The sequence below is a fragment of the Bubalus kerabau genome, chromosome 10 (genome assembly GCF_029407905.1).
Source record: "Bubalus kerabau isolate K-KA32 ecotype Philippines breed swamp buffalo chromosome 10, PCC_UOA_SB_1v2, whole genome shotgun sequence".
Lineage (NCBI taxonomy): Eukaryota > Metazoa > Chordata > Mammalia > Artiodactyla > Bovidae > Bubalus > Bubalus kerabau.
In genome coordinates this window covers 42,109,479-42,137,268 of record NC_073633.1, presented here as the reverse complement: position 1 = coordinate 42,137,268, position 27,790 = coordinate 42,109,479, and the positions used below count along the sequence as shown (strand labels likewise).

Below are 27,790 nucleotides of genomic sequence, written 5' to 3'. Positions count from 1 at the left end.
CTCCTCCTCCCGACGTAAACCACCAAGAGGTCCTTTCCTGGCTGCCAGATAGGGCCCCTCACTGTTCCAGGACACCTCCCACTCCAGTAGCAGGTCTGCACAGAGGCTCTGCACTCAGGCCAGGTCCTGCACTCTGGCATTAGGAGTCGAGAGAAATCCATTCTCCAAACTGACTGACTCCACAGCAGCAACAGGGGCTGGTGCTGGGCTCTAAAGGTCCTGAAACTCTCTACCAGGGCAGCTAGGGAAGGAGTCCAAGTCAATTATGGGTTTTCAACTAAATTGAGGGGCTTAAAATGTGACAGGTGAGGGGTGGGTTTCCTGTGGGGAAAACAGCAAAGGGAGAGCTCTGGAGAAGAGACGCAAGAGCCACTAAAACTGAAGGGTCCCTGCCCAGAGGCTTCAACCTGCCCCTGCCTTGCACACGTCTCTCTCCACCCCGCCCTCCCTGAGCTGTTTCATTTCCTTTCAGAAAAGCTTTGTTTTGGTTTGATATTTGCCTCTAGGCCTCTGGGAGAGTTTTTGGAGCTTTGTTTCTCTTCTTGTTTCTAGGATACCTGAACTGCTCCTAGAGCAACAAGCGCAGTAGGAACTAGAGAGTGGGGGATGGGGGTGGGCTGAGGATCACCAGGGAAGAAGAGAAGGAAGACGGAGGTGGGGGGAAGAGCCTGCTGGGCTCACACAGACTTTGACGGCCCCCCAGATACCACTGAAGCACAAGGGGAGCTCTAGCACAGAGCAAAACCAAACACCCAGAAAAAAAGCCATTTGCAAAGGGAAAACTCAAAGTTCTAGGAAGTCAAATGGTCAGGAAGTGGATCAGGGCACTGCCCAGGGCTGGCCCAAGCCAAACACACGCAGGAAACCCACTAGAGGTGACAGCAAGGAAGCTTCCATACACCACCTGGAAGGATGGCTCCCAGGCACACGCACCAGGCTGGGGCCTGCCCCTAAACAGAAGCACACACCCTTAAAGGCATCTGGGGTCAGAGTAGGTGGGAAAGAGTGGGAGCAGGGCTCCACACTCCCCAGGGCAGGGGCACAGGGCTCAGCACGCCCAGAGCAGCAGCCCCAGCCTTCCCAGTCTGTCCCACATCCAGCCCCCGTACCACCTCCAACAAGAAGGAACCTGGCTTTCCCAGGCCGAGGCAGGCACGAGTGGAATTCCCCAGAGGCAGACTGCACAGGGTATCCAGCAACAGAGATCATTCATCACCTTGCTTCTGGAAACAGGAGGAGGCCAGCTCAGCCCCTGAAGGGTAAAGTCAACTCACCTCCCAGTCCCCCAGCACAGACATCAAATGCCAAATGGCCACGCAGAAGAGACAGACCCCAGAACCCAGGGGCTGAAGGCTCCCTGGAATATACTGAGCTGCCCATAAATTGGGCTCTTCTCAATCAAAGAGTGGGTAAACAGCTTAGGGGAAAGGCAGCTTTTAAAAATAAAAAGTCTAGTTTCCCCCCCTGCCTCGAGCCTCGAGCCATTTTGAAAGAGCTTTGCAGTCAGACGACTTGGGTTGGAATCCCAATACAGACACATACTAACTGTGTGACCTGAAGCAAACCACTTTCTCTCTTTGAATCTTAGCTTTCCTCCTCTAAAATAGGCGGTGAAAACAGTTCCAACCTCACAGGGTTGCTCAGAGTATTAAATAAAATAATTCCTGTGAAGTCCTTAACAAAGTTTCTGACACAGAAAAAGTTCTTGATAAAGGTAGGGATGATAAAACTAAAAAAAAAAGAAAAAGAAATCATATAGCTGATACAAAACCTCCAGGTTGCTGTGGAAATCATACTGGGCATCTTGGCATTCCTAAGTTGACGGAAGGAGGAGAGAAGTGGCCATCCTATTTTCATGTTCCAGCAACAAGGATCAGAGGGCGACAGAGTAAACCAGATACAGGAGGGGCCCCTAGGCTCCACAAGCAACACTTCTGCAGAAGCTGCAAGCACCTACGGTTGGGGTTTTCTCATGAACAGGAGCAGAGGAGTGAAGAGGCAGCACGGAAAAGAACACCGGCCCTGGAACCTGACCTTTCTGCCAGGGCACTGACATCTCTCAACGTGCCCAGAGCAGTCAAGTGATCAGAGAAGCTTTATTCATAACAGCCAAAAAGTGGAAACAGCCGGAATGCCCATCAACAGATTAATGGAGAAAATGCGGTATATCTATAGCTATAGCTATCTATCTGTGTGTGTGCACTAAGTCACTTCAGTCATGTCTGACTCTTTGGACCCTATGCGTGCGTGCACACACACACACTGGAATATTACTCAGCCATGAAAAAGAATGAAATCCATAAAGTCCATATATGTTTGCAGCAACACAGATGGACCTATTATCATACTAAGTGAAGTAAACAGAGAACGACAAATATATGATAGAACCTATATGTAGAATCTAAAAAGATAACACAAATGAACTTATTTACAAAACAGAAAGAGACTCACGGGCTTCAAAAACAAACTTACAGTTACCAAAGGGGAAAGGTGGGAGTTGGGGAGGGATAAATTAGGAGATTGGGATTAATATATACATACTACTATATATAAAATAAATAATCAGTAATAGTGTATAGCACAGGGAACTCAGTATTATGTAATAACATATGCGAAAAGGATCTGAAAAAGGATATATGTGTATGTATAACTAAATCACTTTGCTGTACACTTGAAACTAACACAACATTGTAAATCAACTCTATTCCAGTATAAAACAAAAATTTTAAAAATAATAAAAACAAAAATGACTAAAAGGTAGATATTAAAGACACTGAAAACAGTTGGGAGCTGTGTGTAATATAAAGTATAAATCTGTATGTGTGGGTGGGTGTAGGTGGCCAAAGAGGAGGACAGGATGGCAACAAAGACAACAATCAACACGGAGCCTTTATGTGGCCCCGTATCTCATTTATAAAAACGGCACCAAAACATTAGCCTGGATGTATCGCCCAGAAGACACCAGAAAACCCTGCCTGCTCCGACTGATTTAGCATAGCTACAAGCTCCCATGTAGTAAGACCACCGCCAAGATACTCACCCAGCTGGATAGGCAACTAAACCTGATCGGGGGTCACAGGCAAGTCCTCTGCCTCCAGACACTGTAATTCCAAGCACCTTCTCCAAGGTCACCTGTGAGAACAAGACAGAGAAGTGTTATGTCATGGACAGAGGGTGTTGGGAAGGAGGTGTTCTCCCACGCTGACTGCTTTCCTGGTGACCCTGTCTTCTGGAGAATGGGGCTTGTCCAAGTTCTGATTTGGCATAGGTCCCCTGATCACACGCCAAAAATAGACAGTGTACATCACCAGCTTTTAACAGTGATCAAACTGCTGGATCCAAAGAGAAGAAAATGAAGTGGTTAAAACTCAGCTCATGGCCACAGAGGAACAAGTACCCCCCAAGTCCAGGAAAATTCCATTTACAAGATAAAGCCCTGGGTCCCCAGACTGGCCTCTTGGGTCTGTGAGACTCAGGGGATGTCACTGATCGTGCCTTGGCAGGCACGAAAGAAAGGCCACTCTCATCTCCCAGAGCCGGGAGAATGTTAGGTATCAATTAGGTGACTCATAATACCCCTGATCTATGCGTTCCATCACACTCTTCCCCTCCATCAGATGGCAGCCAGTTCATACAGACTATAAGCCCAGGAGGCAGAGACATGGCTTAATGCTGTGTTTTGCAAAGCACAGATGCTCAGAGCACTCTAATTATTATTATTCAGCCACAACTCTCACAGAGATGAAAGGAAAACATGTGCAAAGTACTCAGAGATTCTGGGAGAACACGGCCACAGGAGACATTCACCATTACTCTCATCATCACTGTTGCTACCCCACACTGTCTGCAGGCCCTGGGACATGTACTGGACTAACCTCAGACTAGTTCACTGAGCTTTCTCCTAGATGATCCTATGTACGATTCAGACTGCCATGTAACTCATCACTCCACCTCACCCTCTGCTACGGAATGCCTCGCCTGTCACTCCAGGGCCAGTCTCCTCAGCACTATCTGGGCCCCCTGCACTGGCCCTCCTCGGGGAGGTCCTCTTGTCCTCGTTGGTTCAGATGGCAGGGCTTCAGAATGCAGAACGGCCATGTAAACAGGCTAGAGTGTATTCTGTTAAGAGTCTCTGGGGCCTTAATAGGGCCTCGTGAACCAGAAACACTTCAGAAGTAGTCACACCCGCGGCAGGGGGTCACAGGCTCCTAGTCCATGTCAGTTTCTAGAGAGGGAAAGCCCATATCACTGTAGTATCTCTCCTCTTTCTTACTCTCCCAACTGGAGAATTCCAAGTGTTCCTAGAGGGCCAGTTTAAATTCTTATATCCAAGGACCACTTTAGTTTGAATTATGTTGTAAAGAAATGCCCTGAGGTGGTCAAAGACCAAAATAAGTTTACTGGGATATTGTAATGAAAGCTATTCCGTCAGAAGGTCCCCAAGAGTCTTCTGCACTTCTTGAGGATGGAGACCAGGAATTCCAACACATGCCTACTCACTGACAGAGGCAGTTTAGTTCGAGGGCACCATGCCTAGCCACAGCAACCTGGCAAGAGCCAAACTCGCCAGCTACCCTTGGGTCTTTCGGAGGCACTAAACCAAGTGGGGAATAAACTAACTTTCGTTTGCTCTAGACATTCTTGATACTTTGCTCTAACATGCCTCTTTACACACTTCTTCTCAGCTTAACAATCCTCCCCCACCCCTGGGCACCCAGTCAACCTTTCTGAAAGGTCTGAGCACTGCACACAGACTGGAGAACACCAAACAACCCTGGGGAAGCCTGGGAGTGCTCAGTTCATGGCATCGCCCCCATCCTGGCACTGTGCCTCTGGCTATTCCTGAGGGAGGGGTGCTCAGGAACATTCCTGCTGCACCAACTGCCTACTGCAGAGAAAGAGGAGCCTGAGGCCAGCATTACCCACATAGATGATAAAGGTCACCAAAGCAAGGGCTGAGCTAAAAACGCCGCTCAACTCCTATTCTCTCCAAGCTATATTCTCCAAGCTAATCTGATTTCAGGCAAATCCTTTGGATTCATATTTGCATCAATCCCTCCCTTATGCTTCAGCTTTGGTCCCAGAGAATTAGACCAGTCTGTTGGTTCTCAGCTTGCCTTCCCTCTGACAGGAATTTGGGTAGGTGTTTTGTGGGTAGATGAACCAGTTCCACAGAGAATTAATTCTGGAACTAGCTTGGAGTTTTCAGCAGCAATATAAAGCAGGAAGGAGATGTGTGTTACTCAGACCTCAAAGACCAGTGTTTATCAAATGATTTCGACCACAACCCATGTTAAGAGACAGTTTACAGCTTGATCCAGGGTAAACATGCATGCATGTGTGAGCTTGTTCATAAAGCTGAAATGAAAGTTTCACAGAACAATAGTTAACTCTCGTTGCGTGTGATATACTCCAGTTTGTATTATATTCCATTTCATTAAAAGTAATTCTGGTCTTGGCCCACGTAACTGATCTCGTGCCCTATAAGTGGACTGAAGTGGCAGTCTGGGACCCTGCTAAGGACCATCTCCCCCACTGGGCCTGGGGTTCAGCCGTGGTCCCTGCCACCTCTGTGCTCCTCTGTCACTTTCCTCCTAGGACTCTCGGCAGGAGAGCAGACATCCGGGCTAGGAAACCCCACGGACAGGAGCTCGCCCAGGCTCAAAACTTGGATGATTTTCAAAGGATTTATGAGTTTTGGCTTCTCCTGGCTTTCTGAGCAGCTATCCAGGGGGAAAAAAAGGCAGTTTCCTTTGGCTCTGTGGAGGGGGAGGAGCAGGGGAAAAACATTCAGGGGCATCAGCTGGTTTTTATTTTATGTTCTAACTCAAACCAGCTTCCTGTTTGCAGGGAGGTTTGGGGCTGAGCTCCACTTTCAAAGATCTGAGAGTCCAGAGCTCTTACAGGGCTTCCAATGTCTAGGCTTATCCTGCGAGGCTCCTGGGCAACAGACCTCAGGAACTGACTCTCTCCTCTCATAACCCTCTCCATACCCCTTCCTGGGACAGCTTCCATCTACCCTAGGAAATGGAGACAAACCTGGACACCCCTTTGCAAACACACCCCAGGCTGAGAAGGCCCAAGTTCAAGCAGCGAGGTGCTACAGTGGCCCGCACTGGCTCGGGAGAGTGACTGTGAACCTCTGCCCCAGCTCCATACACAGCGAGAGCACACTGGTAGCTTGAAATCACCAAGACAGGAGCACTGACACCATGAAATCAGACAGCTCTACAAGCTGGGCCCCTCTTTGCCCCTCAGAGAGTGTGTAAACATTTACCAACGCAACACTAAGCTCAAGCAACCTTCCTCTCTGCCCTGGACTATGGCTGTAAGTCCCATGTGTTCTCTCTGCTTCCGGCCTTGCTTCCTATAGCTTTTTTCTCAACATGGCAGGCCACCGTGCTTCTTTTAAGAAAGACGGGAGTTTGTGTCATTATGCTGCTCAAATGCCTCCAACTGTTCCCCATCCTTAAGTTTAAACCCAACGTCTTTAGCCTGGTTTACAGAATCCTGAGTCACCTGGCCCCTGGCTACCTCTCTGACCTCATTTCCTTCACTTCCCCTCCCTTATCCCACTCCAACCATCCTGGCTGCCTTAAGCGCCACAAGGAGATTCTAGCTTCTGGTTCTCTGCGTATGCTATTTATTTCTTCCACTAAAATGCTCTTCCTTCAACTACTCACTCAGCTGTTTCACTCAGGTCTTTGCTCAAAGGTCTCCTCAGAGAAGGCTTTCCAGACTGGCTTTACTGCTATTCCTCTATACCCAACCTATCCTGCTTTACTTTCCTTCATTGTACGTAAGTCAGGCAGTGACCCGACACGGATTCTTTGTCCACATCCTTACTGTCTGTCTCCTCTACCATAATAGGAGCTCCTCAAGGGCATGGCCTAAGTTGCTGCCCCTCCCTGATGCATCCCTATCACTTTAAACAGTGCCTGGCACAAAATGGACACTTGATAAATATTTGATGAATAAGTAAATGCATGGCAGAGGCTCTGGCAACAGTGAAACAACAGAGATGGGAAGCGTAAGAAAACTGGGGTTTTCAGGCCAGTAGAGTTGCTCTCCACAAAGAATCTAAAACTGGGTGTGTAGGAGCTCCCTGGTTGTCCAGTGGTGAGGAGTCGGTGCTTTCACTGCCATGGCACAGGTTCAATCCCTGGTCAGAGAACTAAGATCCCTCAAGCTGCATGGCTAAAAAATAATAATAAAGTAAAACTGGCTGTGACAGAAAGACCATGTCCAGATGAGGACGAGTACAAAGGGAGGTTAACGGTACGGGTGACATTTTGTTTCTTAAGTTGATGGTGGGCATACAACTGTTCATTATTCCACGTGTATTTAGTGTATGTCTTAAATACTGCACGGTAGAAGTTTAAAAGACAGAAAAGATATGGTCCAGGATGTGGTGTGGGGCTCAGCACCTTATGAGCAACATCCTTCTATAGTTTACATCCCTGACTTCTCTTTATCCTCAAGCCACTTCGTTGGCACCTGCTGGCCCAGCAATGTGAGGGGAAGGGCAACAGAGAACTCAAGAATCTGTTTTTACTGGATTTAGGTTCCTCACTTCAGTGCTTGTCAGGCTGTGTTGCACTTGCAATGCTCCCGACACACCACTTTCCTCTGGTGGAAGTTTTCAAGGACTACTGCACACAGCCCGTCTCCTGCCTGCTAAGCCTGGCCGCAGGTGATGAGACAGCCCCCTCGGCCTGGGTCCCTGAGTGACTGATGAACAGAGTGCCCATGCTGACCCACAGTGAACACAAGCAGGAACAAGAAATAAACTATCTGTTAAGTCGGGCAGATGGTGAGGAGATTTGTTACCACGGTATGACCTAGCCCAGCAATTTTCACACGTTTTGGTTGGTCTCTTACGTGCTTTGGTTTCCTTACACTCTTAGAAATTATCAAAAACCCAAAGAACTTTTGTTTATATAAGTTGTAAATATCAATACTGGTTAAATTAGAAATTACAATGGAAATACTGAAATTATTTAATTTGTTCAAAAGTAATAAAAAAAAAAACCCATTACATGTTAACACTTTCATTATAAGTAACTCTAGTTTCCAAAACAAAATCAAAAACATTTAGTGAGAAGAGTGGCACTGTTTAACATTTTTCCCGATCTCTCTAATGTCTGGCTCAGTAGAAAACAACTGGATTCTCATATCTGCATCTGCATGCAATCTGCTATATGTTATTTTAGGTGAAGATAAAGAAAATCTGGCCTTATCTGTATATGTAATTGGAAAAGAGGAGACCACAGAGATGCCCTTAAAGGGGTTTGGGGACCCCAGGGATTCTCTGACCACACCCGAACCAATAACTAGCCCCTCCTGTATACTATAGCATCTCTTCATAAGGAAGCAAGCCTACCAGTAAGAGAGTTCTGGCCTCGAGCATCATTTGAGGAAAATGAGGCAGGGATCAGGCCCTGTGAGAAAACAGCTATCCTCAAAGTCAGGGATGGGGCCCCAAGTTCTGACAGGAACTTCAGCTCCAAATCCTCATGGCCCAAATGTCAATGAAATACAGCTCCACAGATACACCAGTCCAGGTAATTGATTCTGGCCCATGCAGCTGGCACCCCAATACATATACAGTTCTAGGAACATCAAGGGCAAATGAAAACTCAGAATTAAGAAGAGGGCACCACCTCTGGACTCTGCAGTGCTCTCTTCCACATCTGAAACATAGCCTAGAAGCAGGGAGAATACTCGAGTTGTGACCCAGCCACTCCTTGGGCAGGTGGAGAGTGTTGAGATGGAGGAAAGCCTACACCAGCCAGAAAGAGGGTGTCATCTTTCCCCAGCAGCAAGGTTGCAGGAGGGCAGAATTACTACAGACACACTGCAAAGGAAGGCTTGAATGCCCACCCCTCCCAACGTGCACTAGGCAGGGCAGTATTGCATCCTCCTAAGAGAAAGAAGGAAAGCAGAATCATTCCTCACTGTAATGAGATAAAGGGATAACTTCATAATTGCCTATTCCCAAGAGAGAAGGAAAGACTAAAGCCAACTGTTTAAGAGCTCTTCTGGCTCTCATTAAAGTAGATGGAAAAAACAGGTGGCTCAGAGGCAATAGACAGGACTACTCATTCATTCTCCATAGAACAGTATTTTCCAGAATGCAGACTGCAGCCTATTAATGGGATCTGAAATTGATTTAATAGGTAATGAATAGCTAGAACAAAAAACAGACCTCATGGCATGTAGTAATGGTAAGTACCGATCATGACACTTTATTTCAGGGGTATGTGTGTGTGCACTGGGTCACAATGTAAAGCACATTTCTTAATATGAGTTGTTCTTTAAAATGTGTGAAAGTCACTGGGATGCTGTTAAGAGTCCTAAAATGCAGAGTACAGACTCAACCCTCTATCCTCAAAATCCAATAGGGAAGATCAATGACATACTACAGAGCAATCCAGCATGTGATAGGGTCATAAGAAAGATATGAAGTGCTCCAAGAGGAGGAAGAGAGGTGGTTTCTGAACAGGATCAGGAAAGGGAAACAATGAGCTTTCCTGGAAGATTAGATGGAATGTGACCTGGGCCTTGCAGTGAGGATAGGATTTTGACAGATGGACATAGAGAGAAAAGGAATTCTCAGTAGAAGAAGCTGCATGAATGAGTTTGGCAGAAGGAAACAGCAGCAACAGTGAAAGCAAGGACTTTCTGTAGGAGAGTTAGGTCAGAAAAGGTAGACTGCAACCAGATCAGGAAGGCCCTGGTTACCAAACTAAGTCAGGTCTTTTGGAGACTCTGGGAAGCCCCAGGAGGGTTTTGAACCAGGGACATAATCAAAGCTATATACATCAAAGCACAGCTCAGGCAGGGAGCCCATATAGGAGACTATTACGATAGCTCAAGTGAAGAGTAGTAGGATCTAGACCAGCACAGAGATAGTGAGAGTAGAAAAGATATAATGACAAAGGAGAAAGTGACAAAGCAAACAGAATTGGCAAGACTAGGCATGGTACAACCCTGTAGAAAAAAGACAAAAGACTCAAATTTTGAACTTCAAAGACAGGGAACAAGGTGGTGCTATGATAAGAAATGGTACCATGATCAGAGAAAGGGGTCTGGACAGAGCAGGAGGATGGGAACTGTTGATGTCGGTTTTAGATGTGTCGAATCTATGGCACTTCAGGAATATTTAGTAGGAACCACAAAACATTTGGGGTTTCCCTGGTGGCTCAGATGGTAAAGAATCTGCCTACAATGTGGGAGACCCAGGTTCAATCCCTGGGTCAAGAAGATACCCTTGAGAAGGAAATGGCAACCCACTTCAGTATTCTTGCCTGGGAAATCCAACAGACAGAGAAGCCTGGCGGGCTATATAGTTCACGGGGTTGGAAAGAGTCGGACACAACTGAGCGAATAACACTACTACACTACTATAAAACATTCAATTTAGCTTAGCAACATACACATGGAATTGATGCTTGGGAGAGAGGTAAGGACTAGAAACAGATATCTGAAAATTATTCACATGGAGGTGAAAGCCACCACTGAAATGCAATGAGATGGGAGGAGACGGAGGGGAGAGAGAGTGAGGCTGGTGGGCAGAAATGTGGGGAGTAGCTGTTTTTGGAGTATGGGAACAATGAGATCCCAGGCAGTTAGAAAGAGAGGAGAACCAGGAAGCTAGTGAAAGGGAGAGTTATCAGAAGGAAGGGATAGTTAATGTAAGTGCTAAAAAGAAGTGAAGGAAGCAAGAAATGGACTCCAAAGCCATCTGCAAAACTGGTGGCACAGCACAGGGTCCCAAGCAGTCCCAACCCCCACCCCCGCAAACACTTGATCTCAGCAACTCTGCGTAAGGCCTTCTAAACTCTTCTGGTGTCTCTCTAGTCCCTAGATCTGATCAGTCTACATGCTAGAAGAGAGGCACCAGCCAATGAAAGATTCAGTGTGTGGAGGCAAGACAACAGCACTGCCAGGGAAGGGCTTCTATGGAGCCCACGGTGTACGTGATTCTGATCTGTCCCTGCGCTCTCGGTGTGAGGGACTACAACAGGGAGTCTGTGGTGCTCCCTGAAGAAAGCAGCTGCTCCCCCGAGAGAAAACTAAGAGGCCAGAGCTACAAAAGGCCAGGGTCATCTAGGATTCAGCTGACTTCAGAATGATAAAGAAACCCCCGTGAGGCGACTGAGAGGATGCTGTTTTGCTTGCCATGTTTTGTTGCCATCAGTTTCTTTCTTCCCCCTTCACCCTTTCTCTACTTCTCAATCCCACTCAATACAAGTTACAAATACCTAAGTTATAAGTCATTCCAGCCAAACCATAGGCTTGCTATTTCTATAAACAAGCATGTCACAGACCTGTCAGAGGCAGAGCCCTCTCCGCATTTCCCTCCCTTCCTGCAGGTTAAGAATAACTATGCCTGTCTCTTGCCCACACACTACACTCTAATCTCACAAAGCAGATTCTCCATCAGATTCTGAGAATTGCCACTTACACAAAAGCCACAAAGAAAGTTCAAGGCCAGGAGGCTTTGCGCAGGGACTTAGCCAGCTGGGCAAAGACCCAGTGACCAGCCCTGGGAGAGGGAAGGGGGAAGCAGGTATCAGGCCCAAGCTCGCTCACTCTTGTTTGTTCAGAATGCAAAGGGCCAGCTGGTGAGAGGCAGGAAGAGACACAATGGCCACTCCAAGAGTGTAGAACAAACCTTGCCTCTCCACTCTGTTCCTGGTCTCTACCCCATATGGACAATTTCCAGTTCTACTGTCTATGCCATGAAGTCTCTGAGACAAATAACTTCCACTATGACAGAAAAACCCAGTCCCCTCACTAGAGCTCAAGATTAGTTGGAATTGAGCCAATTCTGCAGTGCTAGGATTAAAACAGTCTCAGCAACTAAGGAAGGTGAGTCTGCCACTGTTTGAGAAGAGGTGACCTTAGAAATCCTTTAGCCAATAAGCCCCTGGGGACTAGAGAACAGAGGTTTCCAATTCTGCCCCGTCAGTAAAACTACTCAGAGGGCTTACTAAGTTTTGTTCACAAAGCAGTCCCCACCTTTTACCCAGACCCTGCCTCTGCAAGATTCCTGATCAACAGCTATGGGAGGGTGGGGTTGAGGTGAAGCTGCTTATTAAAGTTCTCCAGGAGGTTCCAGTGATTGATAGGGTAGGGAACTATTCAATTAAAGCATTTTGCCTTTTTATTTTCAAATTTCAACCCCTCCTCCTGTGACTAGGGAAGAAAACAACATTCCGAGTAGTCTTATTCTTCAGAATACCCAGATTCATGGGGTGCAAAGGGTCTTGGGCAGAAAGAGGATCTACAACTATACCAGATATTGCATGTGTACTCTGTGCCAACAACTGTGCTAAACACTTGGAAAGATCATCTCATCTAATACTCTTTACAACTTGATGAAGGACTAGTATTAGCTCCATCTCAGAGATAAAGGAGTCAGGTAATTAGTGAATGGAAGAACCAGGATTCAAACATAGGTCTGTCTGGTTTCAGAAACCATGGTGACCAAGGAGGGAGCTCAGGTTCTCCCAAACCACCCAAATGTTGTCACTTCTGAAAGAGCACACAAGGAAGTCGCCACACTGTCGTGAAGGCAGTGGGGACAGGTCTGAGCACCAAGATCGAAGGCAAAGGGCGCAGGAGGAAGTAGAGAGGCAACAGGGTCCTCTCCTGCCTGTGTTAATGTTTGTTTTTTAAAGTAGCAGCCCTTATCAGTAATGTAAATATCTAAAAATGGGTTCTACACCAATACAGTATACTAACGCATATGTGGAATTTAGAAAGATGGTAACGATAACCTGTATGCGAGACAACAAAAGAGACACAGATGTATAGAACAGTCTTTTGGACTCTGTGGGAGAGGGCGAGGGTGGGATGATATGGGAGAATGGCATTGAAACATGTAAGTTATAATATGTGAAACGAACCGCCAGTCCAGGTTCGATGCATGATACAGGGTGCTCGGGGCTGGTGCACTGGGATGACCCAGAGGGATGGGATGGGGAGGGAGGTGAGAGGGGGGTTCAGGATGGGGAACACATGTACACCATGGCAGATTCATGTCAATGTATGGCAAAACCAACACAACGTTGTAAAGTAAAAAAATAAATAAATAAAACTGAAAAAAAAATAATAAAAATGGGTTCTGACCTTTCCTCTCTGAGATGGTTGCAGAGAAAAAAAAGAGTAACAAAGGGTCTTCCGATGTCAGAGTACCCCACGTTGTCACAGCTTACCCGTGTCCAGCTGGCTCTAGAACCTACAGCATAGACAGCTGACACCTATTTCCAAGGAAACTGACATTGACAGGGTCAGAAGTATTTTCACGTGCAGATAGAGGAGCTAAGGATGGCATCGGACCTCAGACCAGAGGAGAGGGAATGAGGGGCCTTTAGCCAAACGACTCAAGTATAATATAACCAATAGCCAATTCCAAAGAACAGCTTGAATAACACAGTGTCTGGTACAGGGCAGTATTCCTACCTTCCCTTTCCCTTCTAGTTATCAGAAAGGCAAGGATAGGAGACACCTCAATTTAAGCAACCAGAATAAAGGGAAAAAAAAATTTTTTTTTCCCTCACTAAAGTCAGTCCTTGCTATAACAATACCGGAACCACAAACAAAGCCTTATGACCTAAAAAATCTGATCAAGAAGGGTCTGATTCTTCTTCATTCACCATCTCTCCATCCCTGAGTTTTCTTAATCTCTTGGTTTCCAAACTTTGTAACGAGGGAGAGTACTAACTGTTCTTTATCTGGACTAACCGTGCAAGGTGATTGCGTGTTCTAGGACATGTGGAGTGGAGAGGACGCTCAGTGCCCCTGCAATCACTCCAACGTGTGCCATGGGACTCTCTTTGAAGAAGGAAGATCACTTCAATGTGTTATTCTCTATAAAATGCTGACTTGCCTTCCACTAGGCTTCCTTGGTGACTCAGACAGTAAAGAATCCACCTGCAATTCAGGAGACCTGGGTTCAATTCCTGAATAGGGAAGATTCCCTAGAGAAAGGAATGGCAACCCACTCCAGTATTTTTGCCTGGAGAATTCCATGGACAGAGGATCCTGGTGGGTTACACTCCACGGGGGTCACAAAAGAGTCATGACTGAGCAACTAACACTTTCCTTTCCATTGCTAACACCAACACCCTGGTTGAGGCCTTCAGCACCATATTCCTGAATATGGTGATAGCTTTCTAATCAATCTCCTTACTGCAGACTCTGCCCTCCCCTCCCCAACCCATCAAAATAATCCTTCCATAGTATAGCTATGATCATGTCCCTACTCTACTCAAAAACTTTCAATGACTCGTGCTGTGCTTAGTCTCTCCATTGTGTCTGTCTCTTTGCAATCCCATGGACTGTAGCCCACCGGACTCCTCTGTCCATGGGGATTCTCCAGGCAAGAATACTAGATGAGTTGCCATGCCCTCCTCCAAGGGATCTTCCCAACCCAGGAATTGAACCGGGGTCTCCTGTATGGCAGGCAGATTCTTTACCTGCTGAGTTACCAGGGAAGCCTTCAATGACTCCTTGTGCTGTGCTTAGTTGCTCAGTCCTGTCCAACTCTTTGTGACCCCATGGACTGTAGCCCTACAGGCTTCTCTGGTAATCATGGGGATTCTCCAGGCAAGAATACTGGAGTGAGTTGCCATGCCCTCCTCCAGGGGATCTTCCCAACACAGGGATCGAACCCAGGTCTCCCACACTGCAGGCAGATTCTTTATCTTCTGAGCCAATGATTCCCTAATGCCAACTGAACAAATTATAGTGTCTTAGCCTAGAATCCATCTGTCAATGGGCCCTATCATTCTAATTCTATTTCCTTCTACTCACCATATGAATCATATGTATTTGTCAATCTGGATTACTCATTATTCTGGAAAGGAGCTCCAGGGCTTTAGTTTATATTCTTCTGCCTGGAATGCCCTTCCCTTGCATCCACCACCCCACACTGAAACCCTACCCTTCCTTTAAGAACCGGCTCAAATAACACATCCCCTATGATTCTTTCTGTGTTCACCCTGGCCAGAAGTGATTCCTCCCTCCTTGGTATTCTTAGAGCAGCACTTAATTTTCACCATTTACATGGCATATATTACTTAGTACCTTGTACAGAAGTTCTTTATGGATTTGTCTTCTCTCTCCTACTACTCCATAATCTCCTGGAAGGCAAAGACTGTGTCTCATACAATTTTATGCCTATAGCACAGGGCACAATGTTTAATAGAGTATTTGTTGAATCCATTTTTACCTTTTACTTATTTTGTCTGGCTGCGCCACGTGGCTTGTGGGATCTTAGTTCTCCAACCAACAATTGAACCCATGCCCGTGGCAGTGAAAGCATGGAGCTGTAACCACTGAACCATCAGAGAATTCCTTGAATCCACTTTTAGCACTTTAAAAATATTTGTGAATATTCTTTAGTTTATTTTACTTAGTAAATTCTTTAATCTCCTAGAGAATCCTCCATCTGTCACAGTCAATCCTAGAAGTTGGAGCCGGAAGCAGGATTTTGGTGCCTTTCCAGAAAGAGTAGGGAAGGACTAAATGGAATAATCCATGTGCCTTAAATGATTAGAAACAAAACACTGTTACCCCTGACTTTAGTAAATACATGCATGGCATGGCTCTTCATAAATCTGACTTAAATTATAATTAACAAGTCCAAAAACAGATTTAGATTTTTGCTTAATAAAAGTAACAACTATTATTTTAAAAGAGCTTTATCTGTCCTTTTTAATCAGAAATGGATGTAGCTATGAGTAGTTATTCTGGATGTTAGAATTATGAATGGCCTGTTTTCTTCTTTATGTTTCTCTATATTACGTAAAAAAAAATCTTTTCAGAAAGCACATATATTTCAGAAAGTATAAAAAGATATTTTGTTTACCAAAACTAATCAAGGAAATATTTTTAAAGATATCAGAAATGGATTATCTCAAATTCAAGAAGTTAATGATGAATTTGTGGAAAGATATTTTTATATCTTATTATTAATACTAAAAAAAAACAAAGTTTATTATACCAGATATATTTCCAACATTTGTGCATAAAATGAGTATACAGATTTTTAAATTTAAACATTTTAGATTTAAGTATGAAATACACATTTAAATTGGAGAGACTTTTATCTTTATTGTTTTTTTCTACTTACAAAAATAACACAGACTCATTGTAAAAAAATTCCAACATTACAGAAATATAGAAATGTAGATAGTGAATGTCCACCATAATCTACTCTCCCTCCCTGAGGTAACCAATTTTAACAACAATTTGGTATTCATAGCCACACGATTTTTTCTATGCACATACTAACATACATGTCTTAATAAAATATAAATAATCATTAACATACAAACTGTTGCACAGTTTGCCTTTTGTCACATAATAGGTTTTGTATACTCTCTCATGTCAGTATATATAGACTGACCTCATTTTTTCCAACAAGTACAAGGTATTTCATTTTATGGATGTACATCAATCCCCTATTGATGGTTACTTCAAAGATTTTACTACTGTGAATAATGCTCCCTAACAACAAAAAATTCAGTTTTATATACTTTTGTGTGGTGTGAATGTTTGCATAGAATAAAATCCCAGAACTATAACTGCTAGATCAAGAGATGAATATGTAAATTTTCGTTCTAAAGGATATTACCAAGTTGTCCTTTAAAAAAACGGTTAGGTCAGTCTCTGCTTTCACCAATAGTGAAGGGTATGAATGCACTTGTTTCCCCCCATCTTCAGATATATTTTCTTTAAGCAAAAATTATTTAAACAGGTTATTTCGCTCTTGTCCCGTATTAGAAACTCAAAACAATGGGTCATAAAATTAATGCATTTTCACTCTGCCTTTAAATTCGTAGTCTGAAAGGAAGCTCTAAGACTAATTCACTTCCCAAATTATTTCCCAACATAAATGAATTAGCTCCCAAAGAAGAAAAAAGTTCTATTTGTTTCTATAGATGCTATTGCTGTTAAAAAGCACGCTTATTACTCCAGTGATCTTCAATCAGACACAGTAAATTAGGACTCTCCCCACTCCCGGTTCACTAGTTTGATGTTTTTTCATTCCCAAAAAACATATCCATAGCCCTGAAATAAATTACACAGTAGCTGGTATCAAAAAGAATATTTGCTAAGCCATTCTTTTTGGTCCTTAGTTAAAGCATGGTTGGTACAAGTTAATATTGGCAAGGAAAAGGACACAACATAAAGGTGCACGGGAGGATGATTCAACGTTGGAACAGAAGTTGAACCTGCAAAAAAGGACTTCTCACAAATGGAAACTTGAACGAATATCTTGCCGGCAAATCAGAAACAAATTCCTGGATATTCTAGAAATCTATGGACCCTGATAACACTAGCAACCCCGTAACAACTGTAACCTTACTTAGCTTTTATACTGTGCTTTCACATTCATTAAACCTCATTTAATCCTCACAACAGCCCTGGGAGGAAGCTGTAAGTATTCCAGTTTTACAAATGAGAGAGAAATCAGTGCCCTCAGAAGTGAGGAAGCTGTCCCACCAGCCCCCACTACTCTCTACCACCAATCCCCTCACACCCACACCCACTCCCAGCATGCAACTGGAAGTATGGCGGGCATCACTTGGGAGCCTGGTGGTACTGCAGAGTCTTGGGGTGGGTCTGAATCTTAACCTGCATTTCAGCAAGGCCACTGGCCTCTTGCCCCCACCCGTTAATTTGTCTATACATTAACTCCTGGAAGCCCTGTTCCCTAGCCATTTCTGGGTTTGCTAGGAGGGAAAGTCTCTACCACAGTGGCATGGCGGCCTCAGAAGGGAGACCAAAGCAGCCTGGGGACAGAAGGACATCCTAAGGAGAAAGAGCATGTTTAGAAACGTCAGCAGCAGGTTATTATGTCATATGAAAACCATCACGTTGTGCAAAGATAGTGTATTTTTCCAGCTAGAAGCTGACCAGTAGTGTCAGGGTCCCAGAGGCAAGCAAGCCCGCAGCCTGCCTGTTGCATGTTAAATCCTGACAAGCAGCTGCTTGCCTTCCTCCAGGCAGTAGTTGAGAGATGGCAAGAGTCAAGGTTTCTGAGCATGCGCTCAACCCCTCCTTCATGATCACAAAGTAGCTTGGGGCTTCCTCTCCTCAGGATTAACTAGGCCAGCTGCAGGAAAGCATGCATTAAGATCCCTTGTTTTTGCACCCCTGATGTTATCACTGTTGCCTACTTGAGGAAATAAATCAAGAGAATACAAATTTCACATCAAGTGAGGCAAGGCACTTGCTCAAGGAACTTAGCAAACCTGGAGCCTGCCCAGCCAAACAGAATCAGGTGGGCAAATGATGTCATTTTTGCTCATTTTCATGTTCACTGAACCCCAGCTATCATCACCCAGGTCAGCCCCGACACAGGATATTCCAGATTCAGTTTCTTTCACAGAAAACAGGCATTTCAACTCAGTGACTCTCCACAACTTCAAAGACAAGGTCAGTTTGCATAGGGACAGCTACAAGGTAACAGAGGTGGAGAACTGGGGTGATGAGGGAGAGATTTGGGGTAGGTAGTACTAGCAAGCCACCAGGAGTATAAGCTACACAATCAACTGCCATCTAGGAAAAAAACAGTTTAAAGCCTCATGATACCCCCTATACACACACACACACACACACACACACCACACACACACACACAACCAAGGCATCTGTTGGTCTCCACTTCACTCCCCGACCTCGCTCCAACCCCAAGAGAGAAGCAGCAACTGCTTGTGGCTTTTCGTCATCTGGAACCACACAGCTGTGCCCTGTCATCTTGACATTCGCGGACCCACAGAACCCCACAAGCTGTACATTTTCTAAGGATACCACAGGATGAGAAGCTGGGATACAGTCCAGGAAATCTGGAGTTGGGAGTGGGAAGAGGAGCAAGGACATAGAGGGACAAGGGTTAATGAATGATGGTTCTAAAACAACAGTCTGAGAAGTTAATTAAACTAATTTTATAGGGAATGTTGGGGGAAAAGTACATTTTTAAAGGTACTGCTCTTTTTCAAGCTGATCACAGATGTGACACTTGGCTGCAGCAATACTAGGCATATTTCTGTGCTCAGTGTTATATTTCGCACATGAAGATTCCCCGGGAGGAGTACAGGATAAAGATTAGGATCAGGCTTTGGAGTTAAGACAGCCAAGATTTGAATCACAGCTCAGTCATCCACTGGATATATAACCACCTCTCTTAGCATCAGCTTCCTCATTTACGAAATGGAGATAGTAACAGTACTTACAGTAGGGTGGTATGAAACGTAAATAATGTATGTATATACTTAGCACAGTACACAGCAAAAAACTCAATAAAAATTAGTCACTATTACCACTACAAATATTAGGATTTCCAGTATTATTATTGCAAGATAAAGACAGGAAACATGGCCAACAAAAGTTGGGAATGGGTGGTTCCAAAAAGCATACTACCTGGAAATGGGGAATGGCACAAATCTATAATGGATGGAAAAAGAAACTTGAAAAGTAAAAGAACAGCTAGTCAAGATTAAGTCCTCGGGTACTTCAATTTTTAACAATAAAATCGTCTTAATTACATATGACAAAAACCTCCTCTCACCTTAATGACACCATTAGCATCACATCCTTCAGAAAGTACCAACACCTTGGCAGCATTCTGTTTCTTGACTTGGGTGGTGGTTACATGAGCAATCATTTTATAATTGTGCACAATAAAAAAGGCTATATTATTATATTTCATAAAGTTTTCAAAGTCTATTATATTTATTCCACAATTTTAAGTTTTTAAGTGCTGCCGCTAAGTCGCTTCAGTCGTGTCCAACTCTGTGCGACCCCATAGACGGCAGCCCACCAGGCTCCCCCGTCCCTGGGATTCTCCAGGCAAGAACACTGGAGTGGGCTGCCATTTCCTTCTCCAATGCATGAAAGTGAAAAGTGAAGGTGAAGTCGCTCAGTCGTGTCCAACTCTTAGCGACCCCATGGACTGCAGTCCATCCGGCTCCCCCGTCCATGGGATTTTCCAGGCAAGAGTACTGGAGTGGGGTGCCAATTGTGCAAGCACCTTTAATGGGTCAGCCAAACTCACAGGGAAACGGCCAGAAGCATCACTAAAGGAACAGAGACAGCAAAGAGAGGAGAGGCATGACGGGAAGTCAGAAATTGTAGTGAGCTCTGTGCAAGTGAGAAGCAATGCTCAAACCCAGAAGAGGCTGAGGAATTCCTTCTCAGGATTCCTCCCAAAGAGAATGTGACAAAGTGGAGGTGGGGGGGAGAACAAAAACAGCCATGTGGTTTCACAAAGTGTTGTTCTAAGATCTTCCAGTATATTTAAATCTCAACTATGAATGTAGGGGCAGGGAAGGGAAAGTATGTTTAGCTCCATTCCAGGTTTAGGGGGAGAGATAAAGTGCATAAACTTAACAAATCTAAACTAAGAAGAGAGGTTGTTTTATAGACTAGGGAAGCAATACACAGAGCATCACATTCTGTGATAAGATGAGTGAGGGCAGAATCCTCTCCCCAGAAGTCAAAGAGGAGATAAGTATGAACTCTTTCTTCTGGACGCATCCTTCAAAACCAGAGGAAAATGCTGTGGCCAATTGAGAAGCACTGTGGACTTGCTGATACAACTGTCAGGAGGAAGGAAACCAAGATCTGGAAAATCTGAACAACCAAAAATACCAACCTTAAGGATCTACACTGCCCAGTCTGTCTGCCACACTCACTTTATTTCTTGCCCTCCCCATCCCTCCTTTTTTTTTTTTTAAGAGGTAACAGAAACTAAAGTAAAATCTATGATGTGGATTTGATTCAGTAAACTTCCAAAGAGGTGGGCAGCTCTCACTACACATCCTACTGAGAATTACTATAAAAGAAAGCTGATAGAAACCTGGCCCTGTCCTGCATTAAACAAGAGAGCCCAGAGGAGAGGCTTAGCTGGCAGCAGTGGGAATGTGATGTATAATATAACGAATCCTACTGAAAACACTGTAGCTTTTTTTCCTACTAACACAGCAATCTAGACATGAAGGAAAAATCAACAGATACTCTGAGAACAAAAGGGGACAGCCATGTTCCCAGAGAAGCTTAGTGTGAATAAACACAGTCCCAAATTTCAAACCCTGGACTGTTTTCCAAACAAAGGGGCAGTGATATCAGCCACAAGTCCAACTTGAGACTCAGGGGGTTGATAGAGAGGGTACAGAGCTCAGGCTGAAGCCTCATTTCTATGAATGTTTTCTCATTAGTCAAGAAATGAAAACACACAGATAACAAGGAGAAGAGGGAGGGAAGTCAAGAGCAACACCAATGGCCCCAAAGATACTAAAAATATCAGCAAGAAATAAGACAGTCATTCAACCTGATCCAACAGGGGAAACCTGCCCTAAATCACAAGCTGAGAGAGGGAAAAGAAATGCGAGAAGTAGCAGTGCTGTTAGACCCTGAAAGGCAGGAGGCCAAGTAGATGAGGGCAGGCTCTGCAAGACAACTTAGAGCCCGAAGAGGCTGGGCTATTTTAGATGGCAAAGCAAGGGGTGCTTGATTGCGGAGAGAAGAATTTCTCTCTCCCCAGTGAGACTTACTTTGAAGGCTGAGGGCAGCTGCAGGCACCGGAAGGAAAAGGAAATGGAGATCAAAGGAACACGACCAGGAGGACACCTCACTCTTTTCACTGTACACCACCTGTTCTGAGGAGCTCACAGCACTTCACAAGACTTAACTGAAGAATATACTGGAGGCAGAAAATGCAACAAGAACTTGCCCAAGTTCACTCACAAAAACAGATGAGGGGCAGGGCTGCTGGCCACAGAGGCCTCTCCTCTCAGTCATCTATTCTAGGCAGGGAACCCAGAGAGTGTATATTAAACATGAAAAACTCTGGGTTGCTATGAGTCCCCAGGGGAGTGGGTAATGGAATGGTACCAAAAAAAACCTGGCCAGGACCCAGGGATTGTCATAAAGTTTCCTATTTCTGCCCCCAAGGGAAATTCCTGCCCATCTGTAGTTAAGTCAGTGATCAGCTCCTTACAAATGACCCCACAACAGGGCACTTCTCTCAGATCTATCCCTGATATAGCAGTTTCAGAACAATAAGTCCAGAAGACACTGTGGAGATTTGTGAAGACACAAGGAGAAACATATAGTTACTGAGATAGCTTCATATATTCCCAAGAACCCTCAATGAGGACTTGGGTATGAAGTCAACAGATGTCAGAGTCCTACCTAGCAGGTAAGCCAGGGGTTCATAACCCAGCAGTGGGCAGCTGGTGGAACTTAACAGATACACAAATAACAAACTCTACCCCCTGAGGTTCTGATTCCATATAGACAGGATGGGGCATAGGAATGGGTACTTTTTAGAAGCTGCACAGGTATTCTGATGTCTTAAAGCTCTCCTGACCATTCCCCCAAGTTGAGCACCATGAAGCTAAATCCAGTGATGTATAAATGCTTTGAAAATGAATATGATCCCCCTCTACCAAATCAGCAGAGTATAGAGTCACAATACTAATAATATCTGGGTTCAAACACTAAGCAAAAGGTGAAATTAGATTACTGCCAGTTTTTTCTTCTCTATGAAACTCACCTACACAAATTTTTCTCATTGCCACATATTAAAAGGCTCAAAGCACCACCATATAGTCAGGCAGGAGAAACACTGAGGAAAGAAATGGGGGTGGGGGGACGGAGAGTAAATTAGACTTATAAAAACTGAGAACCAGAAGAAAGCTGCAGTTACTTTGCCGCCCATTGTTTTCAAAGGGATAATATATTAGTATATAACGCAGGTTGGACTAATGCCTATTAATAAGGAAGATGATTTCAAAACCTCCCTTACTCACTTCAAAATCTAACAATCCTCCAGGACAGGCAATGCTTTTGTATCCCTAACTTAAATCTTGCTTGCTTGGCTCCAGTCCATTTCTGTCCTTTGTTAAAAATGAAAAACAACTCAGCTCCTTCCACATAAAAATCTTTCAGAAAGTTTAAGAAAAGAGGGGGAGGTTTAGCCACCAAGAGCACATACATGTGCTTCTTAAGGAAAACCACAGTTCAACCAAAATGAGAGAAAGAATTGAAAAATTGCACAGGATTTGAAGTTGCAGGGTGTTTACAGCTGATAACCTTGAGTTCCACTTCCTCAAGACTCAGCAGATCTGGCATAAAACCTCAAATTACTCTTCTCTAATTCTGTTACACTGCAGAGACTTCTTTCCTTCCCTTAGAGAAAATATAATAGAAATCCCAGCTCTCACCTACTCTCTCTAATAACTTAAATCCCCATCTCTACTGGCTCTCACTTTGGCTTTTAACCATATTTTAACCAGGTCTCTTCTGAATTAAAAAGCTTTTAATGAGCACTACTTTCTGGATATATGTACTTCTCTTTCTCTCTAATGCCCTTCACACCTAAATAGGATGTGTCTCTATTTCTTTTTTAAATTTCTTTTCAACATTTTATTATTTCTAATTTTGATTTCTAAAGTCACATTTGCTCTGAACATTTGCTCTTCTTCTAGAATTTGCCTTCACTACATTTGACATCTTTTAATATTTCTCATCCATTTATTCATTTAGTATTTAGACCATTCCTTACACTGTACAAAGCCTGGTGATGTAAAGGAAATAAAGAACATGGCCCTGACCTTAAGAAATGAAGACATACATAAAGAACAATTAGAGACTGGCTCCAAGGTGGTAGGGCTAGTCTGAGAAGGCCCTGTGGCTCCAGTAAATATAGAGTTGGATCTAAAAATAAGTGGAGAATTTGGTGAAAAGGCTACTTTAGATAGAATGAACAGTTATGATTCAAAGCAACAGGCCATATGAGGTAAGAGCTGCATAAAGGCCCTCTGTCACTTCCTTCTTTGCCCCCAACCGCCACAAAATACATATGTCTTTTGGTCTTCAAATTTTGCTTCAGAGTTAGTTATCCATGAATCACAAGCTCTATGACTGTTACCACAGCTACCACATATTAGAGCAGCACATGAAGCCCTATACACCAGGTCTTATGTTGGTTACCATAAGGCAGGCTTTTAGAATCATCTCGGGTAGTCTTCAATAAAGAGTGCCGGGAGTCGGGCATCTGCAAGAGGCAAGGTCTGAGGCACGAAAAGGCAGCTACTAGTTTTGGGTGCTAAAGATATGCACCGGCACTCGAGCTCGGTCAGACTATTCAAGGGTCATTCAACTTCAGCTAAGTATTTCCTTCATTCACAGCTCTAGGACAAACAAAGCCATTTAAAGCAGTTTGAAGCACTGAATTCCTATGTGAAGCGGGGACATTTAATGGTGATGCCAAAGATTCCAGTTTTCACTGTTTTCCTGGAGAGCTTCTCCTCTTCTTTTGTCTCAGAACTCACAGTTCAAGCATCCCTTCCTCTGTGAAAGTTTTTTCCTAATCCCCCTAAGCTGATTTAGGTTCCCTCCCCTGTACTGCCATCAACACCTTTATTCATACTTCCAGGACAGCATTTGCCACATCATGTTGTAATTATTTGTTTACATGTCTGACTAGCCACAAGCTCTTTGATGGCAAGGATAATGTTTTATTCATCACTGATTCTACACATAATCGGCACTTAATAAACATTTGTTGAATGTATTAATGATTAATGACATAGTAAATTTTAAAGAATGGTGACCATACCTTCTGGATTCCAGACCAAAATTACAATAAGTACTAATACTGAAGACTAAAATCCCACCATACATTTCTATTACGTGTATCATTCTGGGTTAGAAAAAGAGGCCAAAAATACAAGAAGATGGCTCTAACAGTGCCCGTCATTGCCAAGTAACCAGCCAGGAATACGAGAGCCTCCAACACCAAGAATGATCCAACACAACAAACAAGTGAACAGAGCCAAATCCAAGACAGTTGTCTATGTTTCAGGCTCATTCTCCTGCCTTTGGAGATTATGAACAATGATCAATGAGGGCCCCTGGAAAAGTCACTCTCTCCACAGCCATGGAACCTTGTGGCCAAATATGATTCCTGCTGAAAGAATATACAGGAAAAGGAGTCATTTGTGACCAAAGCCAAGTAAGCTTCCACTAAGGGACAGGGATCTGAGTTAAGTCCTCCCAGAACTCTGCCATGCTGTACATTAGCATTCCAAATCATTCCTCACTGGGTTTACTCATCTCTGAAGAGATGCAGGCAAGGCAATAAAACGCTGCTGTCTCAAACGCCTCTCCCTGTAGCAATCCTGCACCACACAAGGCCACTGTGTTTACAGGCTGCTAATATGACACAAAAGTCTAATCTGATCCTGTGGGAACAAGGCCCCATGTTCCCTCAGGGATTAAATAAATTTAGTCGGCTTTTGTATTCCCAAACTTGTGGGGCTCTAGAAGTTGAAGAAAGCATAAACACCACCACTCAGACAAGTGAGGGGATGGAAGGGGACTTGGTCTCTGGAGAACTTCTGCAGCAGGGTGGTATATAGTGAATGAGATGAGCAATGTCCAGGGGCAAACCAGAATTTGCTTGGCTGGCAGATACTTGGCCCCTTGCATGTTACCTTTTCTAAAAAGCCAAGAAACTGCAGTTAAATTAATTCAGGTCTCTTGCATAGACAAGTAAATTTGTTTTGACCCCAGGGAAGAGCATTTACCAAGCCAATTCCTCTGACTAGGCGTTTTAGCATATTTCTGCTACCACTGTCTTACATGAACCCAGCTGTGACACTTAACACTTGCGGTAGCTCAGCCCTTCACAGGATACGTGGTCCCACTACCTTCTTCCAAGAAGGAAAACTGAGTCAGCGTATCAACTGGCTTCCCCAAGCATAGACTTAGTTTGTAGTGAGGCCACAATTGAACCCTCATGTTGCCTTCCTCATGCTCTTCGCGGATGAATCGCAGCATGCTCACCCATGCGGCTCTTTTCCCTTTACCTTATAACTAAATTGCTTTCTTGAGCGGCAGAGATGGTACTTTAGAGCCACCATGAGCTTCTAGTTCTCCTCTTTCCCCAGAAAGAGTAAGGTAAAAGATGTACGTGGAGCAGAGAAGGGGAGGGGAGAGGAGGGACGGGAAGGGTTGGCTCCCAATACTAGGACTCACCTTGGAGCTGAGGTCTTCTCGCCGGTTTCCTGCCTTACTCCTGCGTAATTTGATGGACGGGGATCGCAGAAGGTTCTTGATCCGGCTGGTAATGGTTGACCCCTCCACAGCCATCATGATGGGGAGCCCCGGGGACAGCTCCTGGCCCAATCCTGGGACTTGCCTCAACAGCGGCAATGCTTTCCCACTCCACAGGCCCTTCCAGTATGCCCTCTCACTGACCTGAGATGGTAGAGGCCACCTTACCTTCTGCCTAAGCTGTGCCTGCAGCTCTTATCTCTAGGTAACTGCTCTCTCCTTTAGCCTCATTCCCACCTTCAAGCTCTGCGCGGTTTCTTAAAACGCCTTAAGGACACACTCAGGGAAAGGGGGCGTTAAAAAGCCTGAGCTGCGAAGAACTGCCAGGCCCACACCTGCCAGAGGCGTTCAACTGAAAGGATAAGATGGGCCCTAGAAGGGCTAGTGACTGGTCCGATTCCCGTTAACTCCCAACTGTTTTCATGGCAACAGCAGCGTCTTAAAGGAGGAGGACACCGAGGCTACCAAGGAGTCCCGCAGCGGTCGTGAGCACCTGCGCCGGCGGCCGCAGGGACACTCAGCCCGGCGGGGCTCGTCTTGGCCCTACAACCCGTTCTGCCACGGGGGCCTCCCTCCCCCACCCACGACCCTCCCGAGCTCGCTCTCAGGCCGCCACGGGAGCCCTAGATCTTTCGCTTTTCGGTCCCTCAGAAGCCCCTGCTACTCGCCAGCGCCCCCGCCCGGGCCCAGCCTCACCAGCCCCCGGGCGCGAGGGCCGCCCGGCTCGCAGCGCCCTCAGGCATCGCGCTCAACGATTTCAGCTCCGCTGCGGCAGCGGCAGAAGCAGCTATGGTGGCACGAGCGGCTCAAAACGCGAACTACCGTCTGGGCTCAGCCACCGGCTGGATAGGAGGAGCGGAGGCGAGGGGGCGCGGCCTCTACGCACGGGGGCGTTCCCAGAGTGGACGAGTACGGCTTATGGGGGCGGGGCCCAGGAAAGAGCCTAGGAAGCGAGGACTGGGCACTCAGGAACCACGGATTCCGCACAATGCAGTCGCGACTACGGATCCTAGAGGGAGGTCGTCAGAATACGGCTTCAGAACTGAGAAAACCAAGCCTTTTATGGTATTATCAGGCCTGGTCCCCCCAGAGAAGCGCACTTCCCAGAACCCTAACAGGACGGTAACCACGCCCCCAGCGGCACTGTGGTTGGCTTTTAATAGGCCCGAGGGACCGAGCTGAAACTCCTAGCTCAGAATTATAGGACTGGATACAGCCATAAAGTCTGCTTCTAAGAGCTGGGATTTAAAGTGGCTAGAATAATTTCTGCTCGCCGCTTGCCGGGCGCGTTGACCTACATGGAAATAAATCTTCGTAAGTCGATCGCTACGGAGTGTATTGAACTAAGCAACCTGATTGGCCGCGGTGGAAGAAGGCGGAAGGAGCTGATAGCCTAGGAGAGAGCTTTAGGCGGAAAGGGTGCGATCGGGTCAATGTGCCGATGGGACGTATTTGTTTCATGTTTTCTTTAGCCTCCAATGTTCCATCTCGTTCGCATCCAGTTAACCAGTTGCTCCAGCCATTTTCCATGTTCCTGTCAAAACTCACTCACGAACCGTTTTCCTTGATACTGTTACTTTGGCGAGATCACTGCCAAGCTTGTTGGCACCAGATTAAAAGAGTTTTTCTAGCTCAACGGGTGGGG

At 45.1% G+C, this 27,790-nt stretch overlaps 1 protein-coding gene across 2 annotated transcripts in view; it reads right to left on the bottom strand.

Annotated features, from left to right (window-relative positions):
* MAPKBP1 (mitogen-activated protein kinase binding protein 1) overlaps positions 1–26,986 on the bottom strand; it is a 51,232-nt gene extending 24,246 nt beyond the window's left edge. For both annotated transcript variants that reach the window (XM_055537464.1, XM_055537465.1), the window contains exons 1-3: positions 26,842–26,986; positions 26,068–26,289; positions 3,041–3,132 (exon numbers count right to left, since the gene is read on the bottom strand). In XM_055537464.1, coding sequence (XP_055393439.1) covers positions 3,041–3,132; positions 26,068–26,184 — 209 coding nt within the window. In that variant the 5' untranslated portion in view covers positions 26,185–26,289; positions 26,842–26,986. The remainder of the gene's footprint in view (positions 1–3,040; positions 3,133–26,067; positions 26,290–26,841) is intronic.
* Between the last annotated feature and the right edge of the window lie 804 nt (positions 26,987–27,790).